The sequence below is a fragment of the Erinaceus europaeus genome, chromosome 3 (genome assembly GCF_950295315.1).
Source record: "Erinaceus europaeus chromosome 3, mEriEur2.1, whole genome shotgun sequence".
Classification (NCBI taxonomy): domain Eukaryota; kingdom Metazoa; phylum Chordata; class Mammalia; order Eulipotyphla; family Erinaceidae; genus Erinaceus; species Erinaceus europaeus.
In genome coordinates, this window is record NC_080164.1 from 121,715,649 (window position 1) to 121,740,436 (window position 24,788).

The 24,788-nt window shown below is 41.0% G+C and overlaps 1 protein-coding gene across 3 annotated transcripts in view; it reads left to right on the forward strand.

The window, feature by feature from the left end:
* SLC4A4 (solute carrier family 4 member 4) overlaps positions 1-24,788 on the forward strand; it is a 463,215-nt gene that overhangs the window by 70,293 nt on the left and 368,134 nt on the right. For all 3 annotated transcript variants that reach the window (XM_060187836.1, XM_007523541.3, XM_060187837.1), the window contains exon 2: positions 11,087-11,160. In XM_060187836.1, coding sequence (XP_060043819.1) covers positions 11,088-11,160 — 73 coding nt within the window. In that variant the 5' untranslated portion in view covers position 11,087. The remainder of the gene's footprint in view (positions 1-11,086; positions 11,161-24,788) is intronic.

A 24,788-nucleotide genomic window follows, 5' to 3' on the forward strand; every position in this document is an offset into this window, starting at 1 on the left:
CTTTTGCAGGTAGACGTTATCAGTTTACCTCGACACATTACTTATTTGTCTAATGACAGGCCTGAAGAACAAAAGTGAATTTTCTCATAGCTTCTCATGCTCTGTGTGTGTTAAGATGGCTTAGGCTGCAGTGTAAATTCATTCTTTTAGATACTAATCAAACAAATATTTACTTAGAACTTAAATGTGGTAGGCCCAGGTAATTCTTTTTGATTAATGAAACTTTTTATTGCCACCAGGGTAATTGCTGGGACTTGGTGTCTACATAGCAAATTTACTGCTCCTGGCTGTTATTTCCTTTGGCTAGAGACAGAAGGAAACTGAGAGTGAAAGGGGGTGGGGGGAGAAGGAGGAGGAACAACTAACTGCAGCACTGCTTCACTGCTTGTGAAGGTTCACCTCTGCAAGGTGAGGGCCAGAGGCTTGAACCTTGGTCCTTGCATATGGTGACACGTGTGCTCTACTGGGTGTGCCAGCACCCTGCCCAGGTGCTTCTTAATTTGGATGTAACTCTTCCACCACCTCCAGGACAGTCGCAGTGCACACTGTGCACTTCGCCAGCTTTCCCCTGTGCTAATGTGCGCAGCACTTTATTCAATGCCACAACTAGAGTATTGACACTAATAGGAGCCACTGAAGTTATTTATATTTTCCTGGTTCTCTTTGTTTGTTCTTTCTGTGTCTGCGTGCATATATGAAATTCTCTATGGTTTTAGCACCTGTGTTGATCATGTATCCACCACCACAGAGAAGATACTGAATTAAGCCAACTCTACAAGGATTGTTAATGTTGCCCTTTTATGGTAGAACCATGGATACCTCTCTCATTCCCCAGACTATCCCTCCAATCAGTACTAATCTGCCTTCCCTTTCTAAACTTTTGTCATTTCCAAAACTACTGTGTAAATGTCATCATACAGTATGTGGCCTTTTGGGATCAGCTTTAAAAAAAAGTAATTATCTTTATTTATTGGATAGAGATAGCCAGAAATGGAAAAGAATGGGAAGACAGAGAGACACTTGAAGCACCACTTCACCACCACTTGCAAAGCTTTCCCCCTACAGGTGGGGACCAGGACCTTGTGCACTATAATATGTGTGCTCAACCAGGTGTGCCAACATCCAGCCCTGCATTTTTTTTAAAGTCTTTTTTTTAAATAGTTCACTTTAAAAAATTGTCTTTATTTATTTATTTGGATAGAGACAGCCAGAAATTGAGAGGGAAGGGGGTGATAGGGAGAGAGACGAAGCGATACCTGCAGCCCTGCTTTACCACTTGTGAAGCTTTCCCCCTACAGGTGGGGCCGGGGGCTCGAACCTGGCTCCTTGTGCACTGTAACATGTGCACTCAACCAGGTGTGCCACCACCTAGCCACTTTAAAGTCTTAAAAAATTTTTTTTATTATCTTTATTTATTGGATGGAGACAGCCAGAAATCAAGAGAGTGATAGAAAGGGAGACAGAAACACTTGCAGCCCTGCTTCACCACTCGCAAAGCTTTCCCCCTGCAGGTGGGGACTGGGGGCTCAAACCCAGGTCCATGCGCATTGTAATATGTGCGCTCAGCCAGGTGTGCCACCACCCCCCCTTTCTTCCATTCAGCATATACTCCTTTATAATCATTCAGTTTGCTTTATGTGTCGATTCTTTCTTCCTTTCGACTATTGAGCAGTATTCTGTGGCATATGTATGCATCAGATTATTTAACTATTTACCTGCTGAAAAAAAACTGAGTTAATTGCTGTTTCCTGCTATTAGAAATAAAGTTGTTATGAACATTCATATAAAGGTTTTTATATGAACTTCAGATTTTTTTTTTTTATCTCTGGGAGAAGTGCCCAAGAGCACACATAACTTTTAATGCAGTTCATAAATCCGGAATTATGTTTGTCGTGATCCTGCTCTGGATTACATTTTCAACTTTCATCCAGCCCACAAGCTGATGTGTGGGGTTGTCACCCCTTTCTCGCCAGCCCTGGGCCTGTGTAAATTTCCAGACTGATTAGGGCACTCTTGAACTCCTAGGAGGGGATTTGCTTTGCTTTGTTACTGCCTGACCTCTGGGAGTCTCTTCTGCTATTAGTCACGCTTGTCAGGTTTGCCACTCTGATCTCTTCCCCCAACATGGATGTCCAGCTGTCTCTGTGGCTAAGCCACCGGTCATGCTTTCCCTTCCTTACTTTGTGTGTGCTCGACCTTCATAGGGAGAGTAAAGTTTTTGCAGGGAGTAGCTGCCACTCTTCCTCAGGTTCCCTGTAGTGAACATGTGCTGCCAAAAGATGGCAGTGCTCTTTACAGCCTCTCAGATTGCTCTCCCTTGCTGCCTGTTTTTTTGAGAATTGATATTGTTCCTTATGTGTATGTTGAAAATGTGCACAGCAGATTTTCCCAAACAACAAAGGCACTGATAAAACCCAGTGCGACTTAAAAAGTTTGAAAGAAAACATCATGTTTGCAAATGATTTGTAATGACAATGTTTTCTCATGCCCTATGAGTGATTTGAATAAAACCTGAATTCAGAGATTTGTGTGTGAGTGTATAGTTTTAGATGTCACTGCTGATTGTTGTATGCTGTGGGCTTCTGAAAAGGCCTTTGAAAATGCCGAATTTTTTTTTTTGCCTTGTATCTGATATAAAGCCAGCCTGGTAGAAGGTCAGTCTGCTTTTGACCTCTGACACTTGATTAACAAGCACCTCTTGACCCACTGGTGTAGGCCTTTATGCACACTCTAAATATATTTTTTATGACTGTAATGGCTAATAATAATAAAACTCTTCACTTCCTAGTATTTGTCTACATCTAAGGCTGTCACTGCAGTGTGTGTGTGTGTGTGTGTGTGTGTGTGTGTGTGTGTAGGCATATGTATAAAGAACTGTTCAAACATTTACTATGCACAGGAAAGCTGTTGTAAAGTGAAACTGGGGTTCACAGGGTGTTGTAAGCAGATTAAACCTGAGAGGATAAAAAGAGGGGTGAGTTTAAATATGAGGCTAAGTAGTGAACTTTGAGCTGTCCCCCTGGAAAGAAGCATTGGTGTCAAGCAAAGTTGGAACATTTCTGTTCAACATGCGGCTCCCGGTGCCCTTTTGGAAATAGTCACAAAGCCCCCACTTTTAGTTTGGTCCATGTGCAACCTGGCTAAGTGGCCTGCTGGGTGGAGGAGAGTGGGTGAGCTCTAGGGTTGGAGCTGCAGACCCAAGTGGATCTTCTCTAAATGGGCCAGTAAGCCACCGTGTCTTCTTCTCCTTCTTCTTCTCCTCCTTCTCCTTCTCCTTCTCCTTCTCCTTCTCCTTCTCCTTCTCCTTCTCCTTCTCCTTCTCCTCCTCCTCCTCCTCCTCCTCCTCCTCCTCCTCCTCCTTCTTCTTCTTCCTTCTTCTTCTCCTCCTCCTCCTCCTCCTCCTTCTTCTTCTTCTTCTTCCTTCTTCTCCTTCTCCTCCTCCTCCTTCTCCTTCTTTTTCTTCTTCTAGCGTTTGCCCTTCTTCCGTGTTTGATCTCTGAGCACTCCATTGCTGCTGCTTCTGCTGCTGTTGTGACCCTACAGCTGGCAGTATAGCTGCTGTTCTGGGGTGAAGAGGAAACAGCTGGCTTTACCTGAAGCAACAGCCTTTTTTACCCGTGCTACACAGAGAATTGCTCAGTATAAAGTTATAACCCTGGAACCAGAGGCTGTTACTGTAGAGACAAGTGAAGTGCTGTCGTGGGAGGCATCACAGGGTAGGGAGAGGGAAGGGAGGTGAGAGGGCAAGTGAGGCGACTGTCAAGGCAGCACACGCAGAGGCCTTCAACCTTTACCAGCACTGCCTGAAGCTTGTGTGTTGGCCACCTGCCATGTGCTGACTGGCTGAGTGGCAGCTGCTTGCTCTGTGTGGACTAGCTGGTGAGCACGTTGGCAGTTGGCGAAGGCTCTGGGGGTGGGATCTCAGAGGGGTGGAATGTAGATGGGTGCCCAAGGCCCAGTGGCTGACAGTTTTGCACAAATGTTTCTCGTGCGTGGCTTAAGTCACCCTCACAAGCCTGCTTGGTGATTAGGACCGGCTGGTGCAAGCCACTCCAGTTTGGCAACAGATTTGACATGTGCTAAAATCACTTTGTTGTCCTAGAATAATGGAGAATAAGAGAAACCCCAGTGGGGTGTGGACTTCTGTCGAAGGGGTCTTGCTTCTCTTGTTAGAGGTCCCCTTAGAGGAAGGCAGCATGAGCTCCATGTGGGTCTGACTGCTGCAACCCTCGTCCCCATGTTCTAAGCCAAGCTTCCAAATCTATTCTGAACTTTGTCTCCTACTGGCGAGGCGAGCAATTCAGAGACCTGTTTAAAACATACTCCTTCCCTTCTTTGTCTTCAGCAAATGAAGTTGATCTGAAAAGAACATTTTAAGAAAGGATTTGAGGACCTGATTAGGGACTGGATGAGTTAATTTCTTCCTACCCAGAGGGGAAACACTAGCTGGGTCGTACAGTCATTTAAAAAGATATTTCTGTCTTACTAAAAATAGTCAGCAACTGCTGAGAGGGTTTCAGGGGGAAACACAAGCCTGAATAATCGACATTAGTGGTGTATAGATGGAAAAAAAAAAGTCGTAAAGACCAGACCTTTGTGCAGAAGCTGAGATGTATCAGGCTGGGCATGCTCTCCATTGAGAAATGCACTGTGGGTATGCAGGTTTCATATTTTGAATTTGCAGCCTTTCTGCCTGCCTTCCTTCCTTCCTTCCTTCCTTGATTCCTTTTTCTTCTTTTTTTTCCCTCCTTCCAGTGAAGAGGCTGCTCACAGATGCTCTGCATTGCCCCTCAGAAAGAGTTTCTAATTACTTGCTATGTATAGTCTTGGAAGGAATGTGAACTATGTATCAGAGAGCCAAGGGATGCACCAATCATTGTTCACACTGTAACTCAGATGGGACCCAGGGACGGGTTTTCAGTTAGGTTGGGTGAGTTCCTTAGTCTGGATAAAGGGACCCCAAGGCATTAGCTACTAGTGTTTCCTTCATTGTTACTGATTTTTCTCCTTCCTTTTTGGTTGTTTCATATAATCTTGGGAAGTGGCCTAAGTGCAAAGGCTAAATAATTATTTTTAGGAAACGTGTAAAAAGAATGAATAAAAGACTTTAGTATCATCCTGATTGATAGGGAAATGCAGAAATTATTTATATAATAAGCTATGTTCATACAACAGGGTTCTGTAGGTCCATAGAACTGGAGTAGGTTAGTTCTGAGAAGCTGTGTGAGCCAAACTAGTGTTTGTTTTTTCCAAGAGGAGTCAGTTCTGTCAACTTACATACAGTGGTCCTGGGCTCTATATTGTGTTGTGCTTCAGAGGTCTTTTTTTTTTTTTAATTTATTTTCCCTTTTGTTGCCCTTGTTGTTGTTTTTGTTTTTATTGTTGTTGTAGTTATTATTGTTGTTGTTGTTGCATAAGACAGAGGGAAATGGAGAGAGGAAGGGAAGACGGAGAGGGGGAGAGAAAGATAGACACCTGCAGACTTAAGAAAGTTTCCGGGAGTCGGCGGTAGCGCAGCGGGTTAAGTGCACGTGGCGCAAAGCAAAAGGACTGGCGTAAGGATTCCAGTTCGAGCCCTCTACTCCCCACAAGCAGTGAAGCAGGTCTGCAGGTGTCTATCTTTCTCTCCCTCTCTCTGTCTTCCCCTCCTCTCTCCATTTCTCTCTGTCCTATCCAACAACAATGACATCAATAACAACAATAAAACAAGGGCAACAAAAGGGAATGAATAAATAAATAAAATATATTAAAAAAAAAAGAAAAAAGTTTCCATCAAGATGCCATCCATATCCATGTCTACAGTGTCTCATGAGGTCTCACTTTTCATGGCAACTTTCCTGTTTTTGCTAGGGGAATTCTTCAGGTAGGCAGATGGGATTGCGCTCGGGGGTCCCTGTTTTCCTTGCTCATCACCGTGTCTGTAGTGTTGAGACATTACAGTACATAGTAGGGTCTCAGTAATTATTTACGGGTTGAATTACTGGAGGAGGACAGTAGAGAGAAAAGTCGATGACTCTTCTGTGATACAGCACTTGTCTCCGATATGCTTCAGGTGCTTTGGTGTTGTCCCAAGTGATTTCCATATTGTCAAATCCAATTTTCCTTTCCTTTCCTTTCCTTTCCTTTCCTTTCCTTTCCTTTCCTTTCCTTTCCTTTCCTTTCCTTTCCTTTCCTTTCCTTTCCTTTCCTTTCCTTTCCTTTCCTTTCCTTTCCTTTCCTTTCCTTTCCTTTCCTTTTCTTTTCTGTCTTGTCTTGTATTTCTTTTTTTGTTGTTGTCTCCATCTTTCTCAGGGGTACTTTTTCTCAGTAGCAGGACTTTCCTCTCTTTCCTTGGCTTCCTTGACATCACCTTTTCTTGGCTTTCCTCTTACCTCATTGAATGCTTTTGTTCCTTGGCTCTGTTTGTAAATAGTGGCTTGTCCCAGCATTTGGTCCTAGGTCAATACATCCATTTCTATATCATCTTCCTGGATAATCTAATTTAGTAATAGCACCAGACACCGGCTTTATTCATTGACTCCCATACTTTTAAAGATTGATTTATTATTATGAGTGAGAAGGAGAGAAAGAGAGCACTAGAGACATCAAAGCACTACTCTGTCCTGGCCTGTAGTAGTGTGGGAAGATTTCCCCATTTTTATCTGTAGTCCTGGGCTTCTGAGCACTGTGCTTGGACCTCAAGTTGTGCACCTGATAGCTAAGTTTCCATATATAATAAGCATCCCAACCCTACAATGATAGAAAATAATTCTTGATTCCTTCTCTCAAGCCTGACCCCCCCCCCCCCCGCCAGACTTCCCTGGGATCCCAAGATATTTTCTTAGTTTCTTTAGTCTCCTGACTATACATGTTCTCACATAGCAGTCAGAGTCATCTTTGAATAGTATTAAACAGTTTAAGGTATTTTGCATCTTAGAAGATTCCTAGAGGCCGGTAGTGGTGCACCTTGTTGAATGCACTTTTTAAAAAATATTTATTTTATTTATTTATTCCCTTTTGTTGCCCTTGTTGTTTTATTGTTGTTGTTGTTGTTGGATAGGACAGAGAGAAATGGAGAGAGGGAGGGGAAGACAGAGAGGAGGAGAGAAAGATTGACACCTGCAGACCTGCTTCACCGCCTGTGAAGCGACTCCCCTGCAGGTAGGGAGCTGGGGTTCGAACCGGGATCCTTATGCCGGTCCTTGTGCTTTGTGCCACCTGTGCTTAACCTGCTGCGCTACAGCCCGACTCCCTTTGAATGCACATTTTACAGTGTGCAAGGACCAGTGTTCAACCCCCTGGTCCCCATCTGCAGGGGAAAAGCTTTGCAAGTGGTGAAACAGTGATGCAGGCGTTTCTTGGTCTCTCTTCCTCACTATCTTTACCATCCCTCTTGATTTCTCTCTGTCTCTATTAAATAAATAAACATTTTTTTTAAAAAGAAAATTTCCATAAGTCCTAAAATTCTGACTGCTTACTCAGACTCCATCCCAAAGTGTGAACTTGCATTGATTGGCGTTCTCGGCTCTATCCAGCTTAATATCCTTTTTGGAAGGTGCTAACCTTGTCCCCACCCTAAAACCTTTGTACTTGCTACTCCCTTCTTTGATATGATCTTCAAATGTATGTTCTTTCCTATCCTTTTGGTCTCTGTTCAGATGTTGCCTCTGTTCAGGCCTTAACTAAGTCACTCCCCACTTCATTTTATTTTTTGCAGATTTAATGCTATCTAAAACTACCATGTTCTCCTTTTTTTATAATTTATTTTATTTTTTAGGGCAGAGAGCAATTTAGAGGGAAGTGGGAGAGAGAGAGAGACCTGCAGACCTGCTTCACTGCTTGTGAAGCTTTCCCCTTGTAAGTGGGGACCAGGGGCTTGAAACCAGGTCCTTGTGCACTATAACTTGTGCACTTAACTAGGTGTGTCAACACCCAGCCCTCCCATGTTCTAGTACTATTAGTGTCTTAGGAATTTTGTCTGTATTATTTATGGATGTATTTCTTTCTCCCTGAAGAGTGCCAAGAACATAGTGGGCACTAAATGTTTGCTGAATCAGTGGCTAGGCTGTATGATTTCTCTCTCCCTCTTTCTTTCTTTCTTTCTTTCTTTCTTTCTTTCTTTCTTTCTTTCTTTCTTTCTCTCTCTCTCTCTCTCTCTCTTCCTTCCTTCCTTCCTTCCTTCCTTCCTTCCTCCCTCCCTTCCTCCCTTCCTTCCTTTCTCTCTCTTTATTTTTTTCTTTTGTAATTTTATTTTCATAAGAATCCAGAGTTCAGAGAGGTTGGTAAGTGACTTGTTTTGTCAAGTATTTGAGGCTCCTTCCTTTCTTCCATCCATCCACTCTTTCTTTCTCTTTTTCCTTCTTTCTCTCTCTACTTCTTTCTTTCTTTTCTTACTAGTGTTATTGCTGGGGCTTGGTGCCTATAAAATTCCACCATTCCTAGTAGCCTCTTTTTTGGTAAGTGTGTGTGTGTGTGTGTGTGTGTGTGTGTGTGTGTGTGTAAGAGAGAGAGAGAGAGGGGGGGAGGAAACAACCTGAAGCCCCTCTCCATCACTCATGAAGCTCCCCCTGCAGCTGGGCACAGGGACTTGAGCCTGGGTCTTCTCACCTGGTGGTGTGTTTGCTCTATCACACCAGCCACCACCCAGCCCCGAGATAATTTCCTTCCTACTATAATCTAGGTTAGTCCTTGCCCTCTTGCATTTAAAAATGTTTTATTTTCTTTCTTTTTAAAAAATATTTTATTTATTTTATGAGAAAGATAGGAGAGAAAGAACCAGACATCACTCTGGTACATCACTCTGCCAGGGATCAAACTCAAGACCTCATGCTTGAGAGTCCGACTCTTTATCCATTGTGCCACCTCCTGGACCACTAAAAATATTTTCAATTTGAGTATAGGGAAGGAAAAATATATATCAGGATAAACTATTGTATACAAGGGCTGCACATCTGAAAGAAGTTATTCTGCAAATATCAAGAGATAATGAATTTCCTTTTTTCTTCAAAGTTTATAGATTTTTAAAATTATTTTTATTTTTTCCACTTTATTGGAGGAGGGTCATTAGTTTACAGTACAGTTGTTGACACGTGGGTATAACTCATCTTGCTGTGATAGGTGTCTGCAAAACACTCAAAGTAGTGAATTTCTTTAAGACATTGCCCACCAATAAAGGTCAGAGTGAAAAAAGAAGTGAAAGAAAAGTGACTTTACAAAACACATGATAGTTACTAGGCACAAATTTTATTGCTTTGGTAACACCTGATTTGAACCTTTTAAAAACAGCATTTAATTAATTTATTAAATAATTAATATTAAATAATTTATTAAATTTAAATCAATTTATTAAATTAAATTAAAATTAATTTAAATTAATTTATTAAATAATTTATTTATAACAATTATTTATAATAATTAAATAATTTATTAAATAATTAATATTAAATAATTTATTAAATAATTAATGTATTAAAATTGGGAGAGGAGGGGGATGTAGAGAGGGAGAGGGAGAAAGAGAGACACCAGCAGCACTGTTCCACTACTTGTGAAGCTCCCCCCATCCCACCCAACACAGTTGGGTACCTGGGGCTTGAACCTCGGTCCTCCTGCATTATAACATGAGCGCTCTACCAGGTCAGCCACAGTCCAGTCCCAAGATGGATATTTTTACTCCTAATGTTATAGATGGAAAAACTGAGACTCAGAAAAGTGAACTACTTTGCTTAAAGAGATATAAATACTAAGTGGTAGAACTAGACATTTAAAAACCCAGGTTTTACCTGACACCAGGCTTCTTACTTTTTATACTAAGATAGTTGCTTTGCAATATGGGTATCCTCCTAAAATAGACAGGAGGAAGATATGAATTCAGTGCATATCTGCATAGATTATAGCAGACATCTCAAGCACAAGAAAACGTTACACAGACAATATGGAAAGCAGACCTATAATATTCAATGCCTGAGCGTATAATTGGATGAATAGAATACAGAGTGAACATTTGGTTCTCTGGCAGTGCTCATGTATGGTATGACATAGAGCAGCTGTCCCCCGAGAAACTTCTTTGTTTCTAGACTGGTACGATACAAGCAGCATTTGAGCAATTTGGGATTTCTTTCTGCTCTCACTATAAATAGAGTCCATGGAATTCTGCATGTCAAAGTTATTGCAATGAAAAGCAGTCAGAGAATATGGATGTGAACCTTGACTCATTCTACAAACTTAGAACGTGCTTGGTGCCGAGAGGTTATAAAAACACTGTCACTACTCGGGTGCGTTCTGAGATCTTATTTAGCATAGGAAATTGCAGAGTAGATCCTGTTATGTAAGGAGGGACAGCATAATGTGGCTACAAAGTAAAGCACTTTGTGTCCTTCAGGTAGGAGTTGACAGATAGGCATAGAAGTTTGTGACAAGGATGTGGAAAGTGAATGAATGGACACCACACACTTGTGGTGGTTGCTGAAGCTGAGTTTCTGGCTAATCCTCCGATGTCAGATTTCTGTAAGGCCAACATGTGACTCAAAGCTTGCCACTCAACAGAGAAGACTGGGCTGTGCTGGTGTTAAGAGGCTGGCTGGAAGCTAGGCTTCCGCTGTGCACTAGCCTAACTCGAGTTTGCTTTTTGTGTGTGGGTGGGTGTGCATGTGTGTGTGTGTGAGAGCGTATACATTTTTATGCAGTGGGTGTTTATAGAACTAAGCACTGAAGCTGGATTTCCATAAACGATCATCAGGAGCGCTACAGATACACCAAACTTCCTTTCTTGGATTTTTATTTTTGCTTTCATCTTTTTATATATATACTTGCAACATCTCTGAGGGTAGAATCCCCAACATCCAGCCTACAGGATTGAGTTTATTTTCTCTCACCTGTTCATGTGGGTGCCCTCTCAAGGTTAGGACTGGAGCTATGTGGGATTGGCATGTTCTTCAGCACCCGATGAAAGGAGCTGCGTGAAGGAGTAGCAGACTCCAGAGGAAGAGTGACTCTGCTCTGCTAACATGAACAACAGCGTGCAGGTTAACCTGCCCAGAAGCTGGGCTGCTTCCAGTGGCTCACTCCAGGAGAAGTCTGAGCATTCTTTTTTTCTTTTTTATTACTATAGGATGGAGGATGAAGCTGTCCTGGACAGAGGAGCTTCCTTCCTTAAACATGTGTGTGACGAAGAAGAAGTAGAAGGTGAGCTCTGTGGGTCTGGGCAAGTGTATATTCATATGCATATGTCTCTATAGAAAATAATACTCAGACATTTATGTTCTTATCATTCTGAAGTTTAAAAAAACCCAAAACTTTTAGATGGAGTTTCATTAATCTACATGGTTTGTTACAACACAGAAACTCATTTAAAGAACTTCACTAGACCATCAGACTATAAATCACTGTGGACTTGCATGTTAAAAAAAGCAGGTCCTATTTTGAAGCACCACATTAGCTGTTTCTCTGTTTCAAAAAGAAATAGTTTGCCAGATAATATTATCCGCATTCAATGACTAACTCAAGAAAGCTGCTAAATTTATAGAAATGCATTTGGCAGTATCTTCTAATATTCTTGTAGATTGCAAGGTAGAGAAACAGCTGCTATAGAAGGAGAGTGATACCATTGTTGCAGGAAAAATTGGTCTAAGCTGAGGATATAAAGAGCGGTAATCCTGGATGGCTGCCAGGAAAAGATGGACAAGTGTTTTTCATATAGAAATTTTCCCGGACTGCTTTTGCTACTGTTTTCCAATGTCAATCAAAAACTAAGCAATAGTTAAGTCCTAGTGGGCTCTATGATGCTTTCAGTATCCTTTCTCTTCTCTGTATCTTGACTTCTGAATAATGTGGTGGTGATACTGTTCACTTGGAGCTGAGAAGGCAAGGTTTAATATCGATTAAAGTAATTATGTAAAGGCATCATAGATAGACAAGGTATTAATAATATTGATGTAATTAAAAAGCAATAAACCGGGGGTCGGGCGGTGGCGCAGTGGGTTAAGCGCACGTGGCGCAAAGCGCAGGGACCGGTGTAAGGATCCCGGTTCGAGCCCCCGGCTCCCCACCTGCAGTGGAGTTGCTTCACAGGCGGTGAAGCAGGTATGCAGGTGTCTATCTTTCTCTCCCCCTCTCTCTCTGTCTTCCCCATCTCTCTCCATTTCTCTCTGTCCTATCCAACAACAAAGCAACGTCAACAATGGCAATAATAACCGCAACGAGGCTGCAACAACTAGGGCAACAAAAAGGGGGAAAAATGGCCTCCAGGAGCGGTGGATTCATGGTGCAGGCACCGAGCCCAGCAATAACCCTGGAAAAAAAAAAAAGCAATAAACCTTACAGGAAATATTCAGGTGAAACTTTCAGGTGAACTGTGCCATATTTTTTTCTCTTTAAAAATCAACGTAGGAAATTCTTACATCTTTTGTGGATTCTAGTCTAACTGGTACTATTACATTTGTTAAACGTTCACTGCTTGGACCAAAAGTTTGGACCCAACAGGCAGCAGATTTGAGGAAAGAGGGTGAGGATTGTGTTTTCTGAAGGGGTTCCTCACCCATACTGCACATCAGGTCCTGGGAAGTGATGCTCTTGTGCCACCTAGGATAGTTAGAATAGTGCTGTTAGAATAGTGCCACTAGGGAAAGAGAGGGATGGGCTGGGAATATGGATAGACCTTCCAACGCACATGTTCAGCGGGGAAGCAATTACAGAAGCCAGACCTTCCACCTTCTGCATCCCACAATGACCTGGGGTCTATACTCCCAGAGGGTTAAAGAATAGAAAGCTATCGGGAGGGGATGGGATACGGAGATCTGGTGGTGGAAATAGTGTGGAGTTGTACCCCTCTTATCTTATGGTTTTGTCAGTGTTTCCTTTTAATATATATAAAAAAGAATACTGCAGTTATAATGTAGTTTTTCACATTGCTGAGGACCTCAGAGTGTCTGAGAATTGGTTCTCCCCATCTCTGTCTCCTTCCCACTTTTATACTCTTGGGACTGACTAATAAGAATTTGATGTTGAAGTTTCTTAGGAAAAAGGAAACTACAGTATTTTGATTCATATTGTTTGGTAGATGCCTTGCGCTTTTACAATATGACTGTGGGAAAATGTTGAGTTAGTGAAAGCAAACCTGTGAAACTTTTGTCTAAAGATTCTTGTAACCCATGATGCTAAGTCTCTATTTTTTTTTTTTAAAGATTTTATTTATTTATGAGAAAGATAGGAGGAGAGAGAAAGAACCAGACATCACTCTGGCACATGTGCTGCCGGGGATCGAACTTGGGACCTCATGCTTGAGAGTCCAAAGCCCCATCACTGCGCCACCTCCCGGACCACGCTAAGTCTCTATTAAGGTGACTATCACTGTACCGGTGTGAGAGAGAAGATGAGAAGCTTAAAGTTATAGCATATGGATGTAGGAAATATTGTAGGGTTGAGTGAGTATCATACACTTATAGGCCAAATAAAGTAGAAACAAGCAGTGAGGAAGCTTGGGAAGGAAATATACTCTAAGTCTACGTGGGGACTTGAGAGTAATATTCCCACTAGGTTCACAGGAGATGTAAATCAGATCACTTCTTAAGTTTGGAAGGTTGGTGGGGGTGACACAATCCTACTGCATTAGGATACTTGACATGAGATTTTTAAAATTTTTAAAATTTATAAAATGAAAATATTGACAAGACCATAGAATAAGAGGGGCACATTTCCACACAATGCCCACCCCCAGAGCTCCATATCCCATCCCCTCCCTTGATAGCTTCCCTATTCTTTATCCCTCTGGGAGGATGGACCCAAGGTCATTATGGGGTGCAGAAGGTGGAAGGTCTGGCTTCTGTAATTACTTCCCTGCTGAACATGGGCGTTGACAGGTTGATCCATACTCCAAGCTTTTCTCTCTCTTTCCCTAGTGGGGCAGGGATCTGAGGAGGTGGGGCTCCAAGACACGTGGTGGTTTTTTAGCCTTTGACTAAGAAATTTATTTCCTGAAGTATCTCCATTGATTTTTAAGCACAAAGTTAAGACAACAATGTAATGAATAATATAGAAGCTTGTAGCCAGGTTTCTGTAAAGAGAAACAAAAATATGATAAAAGGGTGTAGAAACATTTGCAAGATTATTTAATTTTGTATTATTAAGCTTTTCACACTGACTTTGTGTATTTCTCTATTCTGATAAGACTTCTGCTTTCATGATTTTCTTTTATATTGATTGGTGCCTGGCTTGATTACAACCTGGCTACACACATGTAGCTAGTTACTTGTTGAATTCTGAGGCTCTATGGTCAGGTTGCTTGTGGTGCTTTTATTTGGAGGATAGTTCAGTTGTAGATTCTTCTGTCGAGTCTGCCTTGAAACTTCAGAGAGGAGCTGTTAGTTTCTAGCTCATTACCTTCTGCAGGCATCCTCCCACTTTTTTTTCTTTCTTTTTTTGCCCCAGTTCACCTGGTGGTGAACTACGTTCAGCAGAATCTCTAAGTGAAAGTGCACAAAAGTCAAAATGGAAATGGGTTTGGTGGCTTACCTGTCACTCAGTGACAGAGATTGAAGAAGCACATCAGATGATTTTCAAGACTTCTGATAACTATTTTGAGTGAGAATGTCATCTCAAGAACCTGAGTGTATAACATGTTTTTTAAATCATATATATATAGTTTTTTTTTGCCTCCAGGGTTATTGCTGGGCTTGGTGCCTGCCCTACGAATCCACTGCTTCTGGAGGCTATTTTTTTTTCCTTTTGTTGCCCTTGTTCTTTTATCATTGTTGTGGTTATTGACATTGTTGTTATTGATGTTGTTGCTGGATAGGACAGAGAGAAACTGAAAGAGGAGGAGAAGACAGAGGCGGGGGGAGAGAAAGATAGACACCTACAGACCTGCTTCACTGTCTGTAAAGTGATCCCCCTATAGGTGGGGAGCCGGGGCTCGAACCAGGATCCTTATGCCTGTCCTTGAACTTTGTGCCATGTGTGCTTAACCCGCTGTGCTACTGCCTGACCCTCTTAAATTTTTTTATTAATGATTTAATAATGATTAACAAGATTGTAGGACAAGAGGTGTATAATTCCACACAATTCCTACCACTAGAGTTCGGTATCCCATCCCCTTCACGACCTGGGAGGCTCAGGAATGAGAGTCTGTTTGCCTAACCATTATACTATCTCCCAAACCCTTGGGGTGCAGAATGTGGAAGGCCTGGCTTCTTTAATTGCTTCTCCACTGAACATAGACATTGACAGGTTGATCCATACCTCCAGCCTGTTTTTGTCTTTCCCTAGCGGGGCAGGGCTCTGAGGAGGTAGGGTCCCAGGACACATTAGTGAGGTTGTCTGCCCAGGGAAGTCAAGTTGGTGTCATGGTAGCATCTGTAACTTGGTGGCTGAAAAGTGATAAGGTATAAAGCAGGACAAATTGTTTAATAATCAGGAACCTAATCTCATATTTTTTAAAAAATGAATTTATTTATTTTTAAAGATTTTAAATGTTATTTATTTAACTTGATAGGACAGAGAGAAATTGAAAAGGAAGGGGAAAGAGACAGAAAGACATCTGCAGACCTGCTTCACCATTTGTGAAGCTTTTCCCTTGTAGGTGGGGACCAGGGGCTTGAACCTGCGTCCTTGTGCATGGTAATACCAGGTGTGCTACTGCCCAGCCCCTTATCTCATAATTTTAATTGCACAGAGAAGAGTGTCTCTTAAGGGAACAGAATGTCATTTCTGTTCCTGAGGTAGCTGAATTTCCCTAGCACATTTATGGCAGAAGTGGGTGTTCCCATTTTAAAGTTTAGAGACTCAAAGAGCAGGCATCTAGAACATGTAATGTTTCTATTATCAAACTTGTTTTGTGTTATCCAAGTTATTATTTCTGTTTTTATTATTATTTATTTATATATTTGGTTCCCCCCCTTTTGTTGCCCTCATTGTTTATTGTTGTTGTAATTACTGTTATTGATATTGTTGTTGTTGGATGGGACAGAGAGACATAGAGAGAGGAGGGAAAGATGGGGGGGTAGAGAAAGATAGACACCTGCAGACCTGCTTCACCGCCTGTGAAGCGACTCTTCTGCAGGTGGGGAGCTTGGGGCTCGAACTGGGATCCTTACGAGGGTCCTTACGCTTTGTGCCACATGAGCTTAACCCGCTGTGCTACCGCCCAACCCCTCCAAGTTATTATTTCTTTTGCTTCTAGAAGAAGTATTGCTGCTATATACTATAGCACAATTGGACAAAAGAAACTTAAAATAAAATTCTTCTTTCTTTTTGGCCAGACCTTGTTGGTGGTATGGGGGGGGTGTGTGTCATCAATTCTGGGGCTCTTCACAAGCTAGTCCTTTGCATTACAGCTCTGCTATCTCCCTGGAAAAATATAACTTAAAAAAGGTAACTTGCACAGATTTGATCTACTTCTGCTAGTTAAATATCAGGGCAAAGGGGGCTCTGGTTACACTGAAACATTCATTCTTTTAAAAATCCTTAGGTCTCATAATCTGGAATGGTAGGATGCAGCACAGACTGATGGCAGGATGACAGGCCTCACAGTTCTTTCTTGTAGCTCTGAGAAGGGGAGAGTGACTGAGACTTTCATCTATGCCCTCAGTTCAACTGGTTCAACTTTACTCTTAGTGGGTGGCATGCCACTTAATCTACATTCTAGAAACTTCATAGAAAATCATCAAGTGCAAAGCTCACTAAGAACAGAGTGAGTCAGAAGAGGAGTCATCCTCTGCTTAAATAATGAATTTATCTCAGAGGATGTATTTTTAAAGACCTAAACCTCATTTTCACATAATTTGCTTCAAGTGCATTTGCACTAATGAGACACACTTATCTTATTCTTTTCCTCCTCCTTCTCCTCCACTACCACCACCGTCTCCTTCACCACCTTCTCTTCCTTTTTTTCTTTTTTTTCTCTCCCCACAGGAGTTATTTCTGGAGCTTGGTGCCTGCATGATACCCTAGTTCCCAGTGTCCATTTTTTTGACTGGAGGTGAGAGAGAGAGAGAGAGAGAGAGAAAGAGAGGTAAAGAAAAAGAAAGAGACAGAGGGAAGGAGAGACATTTGTGACACTACTCCACTTCTCCTGATGCCTCCCTCCCTTATAGGAAGATCAGAGACTTGAGCCCAGGATCCTTGTGCATGCTGACTTGCACAGTCTAACAAGGGAGTCACCACCTGGCTCCCAAGATACACTCTTTAAAAAAGGAGATTAAATGGCAGTTTCATTCCTTAAAATGAAGAGAAATTTTTGTATTATCTTCTTTCATTGGTTCCGTTATACTGTATGTAGTTTTTGTAAAGTTAGTCTATTTTAGCATGAGTAGTTACTATGGATAAACTCATTAAACGTTTTTATTGTTTTAGACACCCATATTTGTTTCTGTACAAAAATATTCTAGCTCTAGCCAAGGCATTTCCACAGAAATGGTCTGTAGATGACAAATTGCTGTTACCAGAAATGCTGACCAAGATGAACATTATACAGTTTTCATTTTAAGCACACTTAGAGAAAATTTTCACAGTTTTGGGTGACCAGGGCTGAAATAGGAAGAAAAAGGCACCGATAGTTTTTTCAAGACAGAAGGAAGCCCTAGAAATGTTTTATCATTAAAGTCAGCCAGAATTTTGGTTCTGTATGATATAAACAATTACTTAATATTCTCATATTTTGTAATAGGGGAAAAGAACAAACTCCACCTTATCCTTTGAGATAAGGCCTTGGCTCTGTAAGGCTAGGTAACTCCCCAGCAAGCGTTGGCAATCCTAACTTTATGAGGAGGAACCTTTTCTTAACATCCACTCAGGAAGCATAAATTATAGCTTGACAATATTGGCTAAAATGTGTCTCCATTTCTGAAGTTTGATTGGTGCTCTCAAAGCTATTATGAGATATTGGGCTGTTTTTCTTCTTCCATTAAAAACCATGTACAAGAAGAAATGTGTTCCCATCTGTCCAAATGGGAGAATAATTCTCCAATTTTTCACGTCTCCTGATAGATATCAAGAGAGACATTATTGTTGAAAAAAATGTATGGAATATTCAAGGATCTTATTTCTTTTTTTCTTTTTATTAGTGGTTTAATAATGATTACCAAGGTTGGGGTGTACCTTTCCCCTCCCCTCCACTGGAAGCCATATGCCCCTATCAGCTTAGATCCTGTGTTTCCTGTGGCCGGTATGCCTGGGCTTGTTCACCTCTTATCTCAAGAATATTATTTCTAAGGAAATAAAAGTTAGAAAAAGAAGTAGGATAAGGTCTGGAACAGAGTAGAAATTCACTAGATATTTGTCAAGAGGAAGGATGAAGAGGTGAATATATATAACAAATGAAGACAGAATTACTTCATATAATCATCTAAATTCTTTTTTAAAATTTTTGTTATAAATTTGGTTCTTAGTATTTTTTTGTCATGTGAGATGATAGTCTTTGATGATCCCACTCCTTTATTATTCTTGTTTAATTTTGCAAATATTAATGCCACATCTATACCATTCAGATACCTATATTATTAAGAAAACGAAGTCTCCAAACTCCTCTGCCTCATTTTCTTTCCTTCTTCCACTCTGTCCTGAAGAGAAGATGAAAATGATAGAATGGTGACTTCTGTGCTTTTGGAGGGCGGGATCTCAACATAGTACAGACATGAAATCATAATGACTTAAACTGATTTTTCACTAGAGGATATTATGTTGATCTATTCATGTGTATCGAGGGAGGGAGGATTTAATCGAAAATAGGGAGCTGATAGACATTTGTTAAGGATTACAGTGGTAATAAGAAAGGGAATTGCTGAGGAGTCAGTGAAACCCTATCAAATGGAAAGGGAGGGGCTGAGTCGGGTTATTCTGAGCGCTCGCTATGTCTCTGGTTGCACTTTGCTGCCTTCTCTGCTGTTCACCCTAATTTTTCAGGAACAGTGTACAGAAGAAATCATTGGGCAGTAATGTTAAAGGGAAAACTTTCTTAAACAAAACAATGTATACACACATTGCATAACTTTAGAGGAATGGTGAGGTGTTGGAGGCTCAAGTGTACTGGCACTTATCTTGGGAAAATATGGAAATGTACTCTTGTGACAACAACAATCCTGTAAGTCACCATTTCCTTAATAAAAAGACACTGAAGTGAAAGAAGTATGTGGTGTTTCAAGTTTGATACTTGAATAATGACTGACTTTGTAATGTTGAACCATACAGACCATTCCCAGTGCAGTGCTTCTGGGCAAGCTCGATTGGTCAAGTGAAGTTTCACAAGGTCTATTAATTCTGTTTTAAAGTTCTGTTTATTTTTGGGTTCATTCTTATCCCCTTTAAGTTCTGGGTGTAAGATCTGATTTTCAAGGTTAAAATGGTCTGGTTCACAGTGCCCCTATTTTGTTAGATTTTCTGCTTTTCCACAAAGAGGCATATTAGCTGATTGCATTCAAGGCTTGTTACAAATGCATGCCAGCTGTTTTCTTCTTTCTTTCTTTCTTTCTTTCTTTCTTCCTTCCTTCCTTCCTTCCTTCCTTCCTTCCTTTCTTTTTTCCTTCCTTTCTTTCTTTCTCTCTTTCTTTCTTCCTTTCTCTCTTTCTTTCCCTCCAGGGTTATCGCTGGGACTTGGGACTATCAATCCACTGATCCTAGAGGCCACTTTTAAAAATTAGGATAGGACAGAGAGCAATTGAGAGAGGAGGTAAAGATAGAAGGGGCAGAGAAAGAAAGACACCTGTAGACCTGCTTCACCGCTTGTGGGGCAATCCCCTTGCAGATGGGGCTCTAGGGGCTCGAACTGGGATCCTTTAATGGTTCCTTGCACTTCACATTATGTGTGCTTAACCTGTGCACTACCTCCAGGCCTCTCATGCCAATTGTTTAAGAAAGCCCAAGAATGGCTTCTTTTTGAATGTATTTAAGTGTATATAGTATTATTCCATACACTTAGGAGGGCTCAGAGGTCTATTTAATGCATATTTTATATACATAAATAGAAATTTATTCCCATGTGTATCATAGCCTAGAGTGATTCTGTTCTGTATTAGTTATTATGTGATTTAGATGCCAATTAAATGAGATTATGCACTATTATATAAAACTAATATTTCATACTAATCTGAGCTAAATCTTACCCCACCTTTATCACCGTAAGATTCAGAATCATTGGAACTTGAAAATTGGGACTTACAAAGAAGAGAGAGTGAGAATACGAGAAAGCTCAATTGACTTTCTTGTTGCTGGGTGAATTTTACTGTGTGTTATTTTATTTGATCTTAATGTTTTGGTTGATGGCATTTAGTGGTCTGAGGTGAGGCTGGCCTGATGGGAGTTCACAGGAAGCTTTGAAGACTACCTCTGAGGCTGTTGATTATAAGGTGGGATAAAGGGAAAGGTAGAAAGCATGGTGAGTGACATTCGTTGAATCAGCAGTATTGGTGACTGAAATAATTCCCTCTCTGAATAGTTAAAAAAAACCTTTTAAATATGGCTAATTGTTTTTACCTTTATATATAGAGGTAGAATGAGAAGACAGCTCTTCTAATTGCCATAGCCAATGAGCTTACCTTTCTTTATATTTGGTTGATTTTGACAAGAGAACAAGTTCTACTTCAGCGGACTGAGATATTATTTTCCTGATTCTTTTCATGGTAGAACGCTCAGTAGCTATTACCAGGACACAAATCCTGGAAACCAAACTAGGTTTTGAATTTTAGTAATATTGGCCACCATGCCAGCTTCAGAGAGCCAGAATCGCTTATTTATAGATTGGTTAAATCACCACCTCACTCCTATTAAATCCCCAGCTGATTATTAAATTTTCAACAAGTAATTCTATCCCTTCTGAAAAGTAAAGAAAATGTGTTAAATGTAGAATGAAAGTTCATAATTGAATCCAGTGGATACATGCCCTTGGCAAATTAAATCAGTATCTGATTGTTCAGGTACTTTTATTCAGTCTGTGCTGCAGATTAGAGAACATGGGGGGAAAACCAGGAGTCGCAGAATCTATTTCTGTCCCTAGCTCTGCCCCTGCCTTTCTAGGTGACACAAGGCCAATCATGCCTGCAAGATTACGTTTCCTTATTGCAAAGTGCAGTTAGAAACCTATCTCCTTATTCACCTTCGTGTCTCCCTACCTCCTCATTTTGCTAGGAGCATATTAGGAGTATAAGTAAACTAATGTGAAATCTCCAGGATGAACACTAAAAGGATAAGTTGGATAAGTTACTGCAGGTAATTTATATCGATGCCCAGAACTTTCCTGCCAGATAGATTGCTTCTAAAGCTAATACTGATTTTTGGTTATCAACAAATTAGTTAATTAGTGTCCATGTTAACTTTTTAAAAAATTAACTTCAATTGATGGATTATGTTTGTATTTTTCTTAAAGCTTACCCAAACTGTAAAAACAATGACAGTTATCAGTTCTAATGTTTTACTTTTTTGGTATCATACATATCATTGAATGTAATAATATAGTCCAGTTAGGGCCATGATTAATGTTCAGTCAAATAAATTTGTCATTATATAATGATACAAGGTTGGTTGAAATGATAATTTAGAGGGTGTATCACATGAATTTACTTGGGGAACCAGGTTATGAGAAATACATATGGTGAAGTAATGCTGAGACCTAGGTTATGGAGAGGAATTGGCTGAGTTAATACTTCAGGAATCATTACAGGAAACTGTGTGTGAGGGCCCAGAAATGAGAAAGAAGTAGACTTGTTTGAGCAGTGAAAATAGAGCACTGTGACTGGTTATGTGGACAGGGAGTGATTTGAGGTAAATAGGGCCTGATAACTGATGATTTCTCTCTCTCTTTTAATTATATATTTTTTCAAATTTATTTTAATTTATTTTGATAAGACAGAGAGATGTTGAGAGGGGAGGATGAGATAAAGAGGACGAAAGAGAGACACCTGCGGCACTGCTTTCCTGCTTGTGAAGCTTCCCCCCTATAGGTGGGGATGGGTACTTGAACTTTGGTCCTTGTACATGCTAATATGTGTGCTTAACTTGGTCCACTCATGAGTTTTTATGTGGCAGTAAATATTTAGATTTTATTGTGTGTGTGCTGGGGAGTCATTTCAGAGAGTTATATGCATGAAAGTGGCCCAACATTTCAACTTAAAAGGAATCCCGTTAGCCTTTTGATGGAGAGAACATTCTATGGGTGAAGTAGAAGTAGGGAGACTGTTGCTAAGATTCTACTGAGAGATGATTTTATTTTTTTAAAAGTATTTTATCACAGAGAAAGAGGGGGCAGGGACAAGAACACCTCTCCAACATATGTGCTGGAGTTTGAATCAGCAGACCCTAATACATGCAAATCCTGTGCTTTACCATGAGTTACCTCCCAGGCCATGAGAGATGATCTTGAGTTGGACTCAAGTGAGGACAGTAGAGTAGAAGAACTAATAGATTGACTTGTCAAGAGATACTGATTGGCAGATGGATGGATGGGGTGATTGCTTTTGGATTTCTGTTATGAGAAATTTGGAAGGCTTATGTGCTATTTTCAAGATGTGGTTTCTGGTGGAAGAATAGTGGAGGAAGATAGCAATTTGGCTTTTTAAATATATTGAGTTTGAGATACCTTGTGAGACATTCATGTGGCAGCCTGAAGCAAGTTACACAATCTGGATTTAAAAAAGAACAAATGTAGAGATTTAAATTTGTGACCCGTATGCATTGAGATAACATTCAATGCCATAGCAATAGTTGCCATTATCAGGGTGAGGAAAATTCTTTTATTTTAGAGAGGATGGAAGTGAGTTGGGCTCTGTGAATGCTAAGATTTGGGAACTCAAAAAGGATCAATTCATAAAAAAGCCAGGAAGAGGGGGGTTGTGAAGAAGAGAAGAGCACTTTCAGTGGGAAAAGGGAGTGTTTGAGGATGTTCCATGCTATGGAAGTTAGGTGGATGAGGATTGAAAAGTAGCCACTGGGCTTGGCAGATAGTGTAACTTTTGTTAGCAATTTGTATGGCATAGTTAGGTAAGAGTCATACTGGAGTGGACTGGAGACTGTCCAAAGAGAAAGTCTTCACAAAACTTTAGAGGAAACGTAGAGAAACAGCAGAAGCCTTTGAACTTTTTCCTCTGTGTTCTGTTACTTTTAATCAAGACTCTTCGTCTTCTAGCGTTTGCCCTTCTTCCGTAGCCAGTCAACAGCGTCAGGTTGAGCCTGATGTCTGCTTGTTGCTGGCTTTGAAAGTGACTGGGATCCATGTGGATTCAGTCGGCTAGGAAGGATCGTCAGTTTCCCCAATAAATGGGTACTCACGGGATGCACCACGAGAAGGTCGATCCAATGCATCCCATCAAGACTCTTAAGAGCTAGAAAGAATCTTTAAGGAAATTTAGCTCTAAGTTTTCATGTTACAGATGAGTGGATGGGGCATGGAGAGGTTACAGTGATTTGCCTGAGAATAATGAGAACTGGGACCTAGTTTCCTGACATTTCTAGGGCCATTTTCATCCCCAAAAATGTATGCTTGAGGTCTGTTATTTCTGATTCTTTGAAGGAGTTTAGAGAGGGTGATGTATGAGAGTTTGAAGCACCTGGAAGAACAGATAGTGAGCAGAACTGAAAAGAGAACAGGTGTTGGAGAAACTTAGAAAAATGTGAGAAAGATGGGAGTTGGGCGGTAGCACAGTGGGTTAAGTGCACATGGCACAAAGCACAAGGACCAGCATAAGGATGCTGGTTCTAGCCCCTGGCTCCCCACTGCAGGGAAGTCGCTTCACAGGCTGTGAAGCAGGTCTGCAGGTGTCTATCTTTCTCTACCCCTCTCTGTCTTCCCCTCCTCTCTTCATTTCTGTCTGTCCTATCTAACAACCATGACATCAGTAACAACAACAACAATAACTACAACAATAATAAAAAAAAAACAACCAAGGGCAACAAAAGGGAAAATAAATAAATTTTAAAAAACTGTGAGAAAGGAGGCAGCAGTCCTGCTGGTTTCATTGTTGAATGACCTATGATGCTCAGTGGGGGACAGGTTTTATAGCCAGAACAATGTAGTTTAAAAAATGTAAAAAAAGTGATTTATTTATTTATTTATTTACTCATTCATTCATTCATTCATTCATTCTTAGAGGCTGAGAGAATGAAAGAGACCACAGCACCAAAGCTTTCTCCAATGCGATGGGGGCCAGGCTTGAACCTGGATTGTGCTTATAACAAAGTAGCGCACTATCCAAATGAGCTATTTGACTATTCAGTTTTTGCATTTACTACTAGCCGTTAGTAGTGGAAGCTTCAGTGGAAACAACTTCAGTGTGTGATCACATGGTCTTCATTTTCACCTAATGTAATTAAAATTTTTGTTGCTGAATATAAACTCTTAAGAGGCATATGTAGAAAGGTACTAAACTGGGATATCATCCACAAGGACCTGGGTTCAAGCCCTTGGCGCCCACCTGCAGGGGGGCAACTTCATGAGTGGTGACACAGTGCTACAGGTTTCTCTCTGTTTTTCTCCATTTCAACTTTTTCCCTCTCAACTTTCTTTCTGTTCTGCCAAATGAAAGGAAACATGTGGGTCTGATGTGTGCTTCAGCATGGATGGATGATCCCCCTGGAAGTTCGTCTGTCAGTATCCCTTTGGCATGCCAGCCTTGTGGCCGAGCGAGATGTGGCAAGAGTACTCGGGGGGAATTCCAACCTTCCTATCAGTCTCGCTGCGTCACCCATCCCCCTTTCTGGTGGGCTTTGCCTTCCTTATATTTCTATTTCCCCATTCCCACATCATCATCTATACCCTCTCATTGCCTTGCTCTCTTTTCCCTTATAAGGAGATATTGACCTCATTGGCCAGCTGGCTACTTCCCCTGCACAGCTAC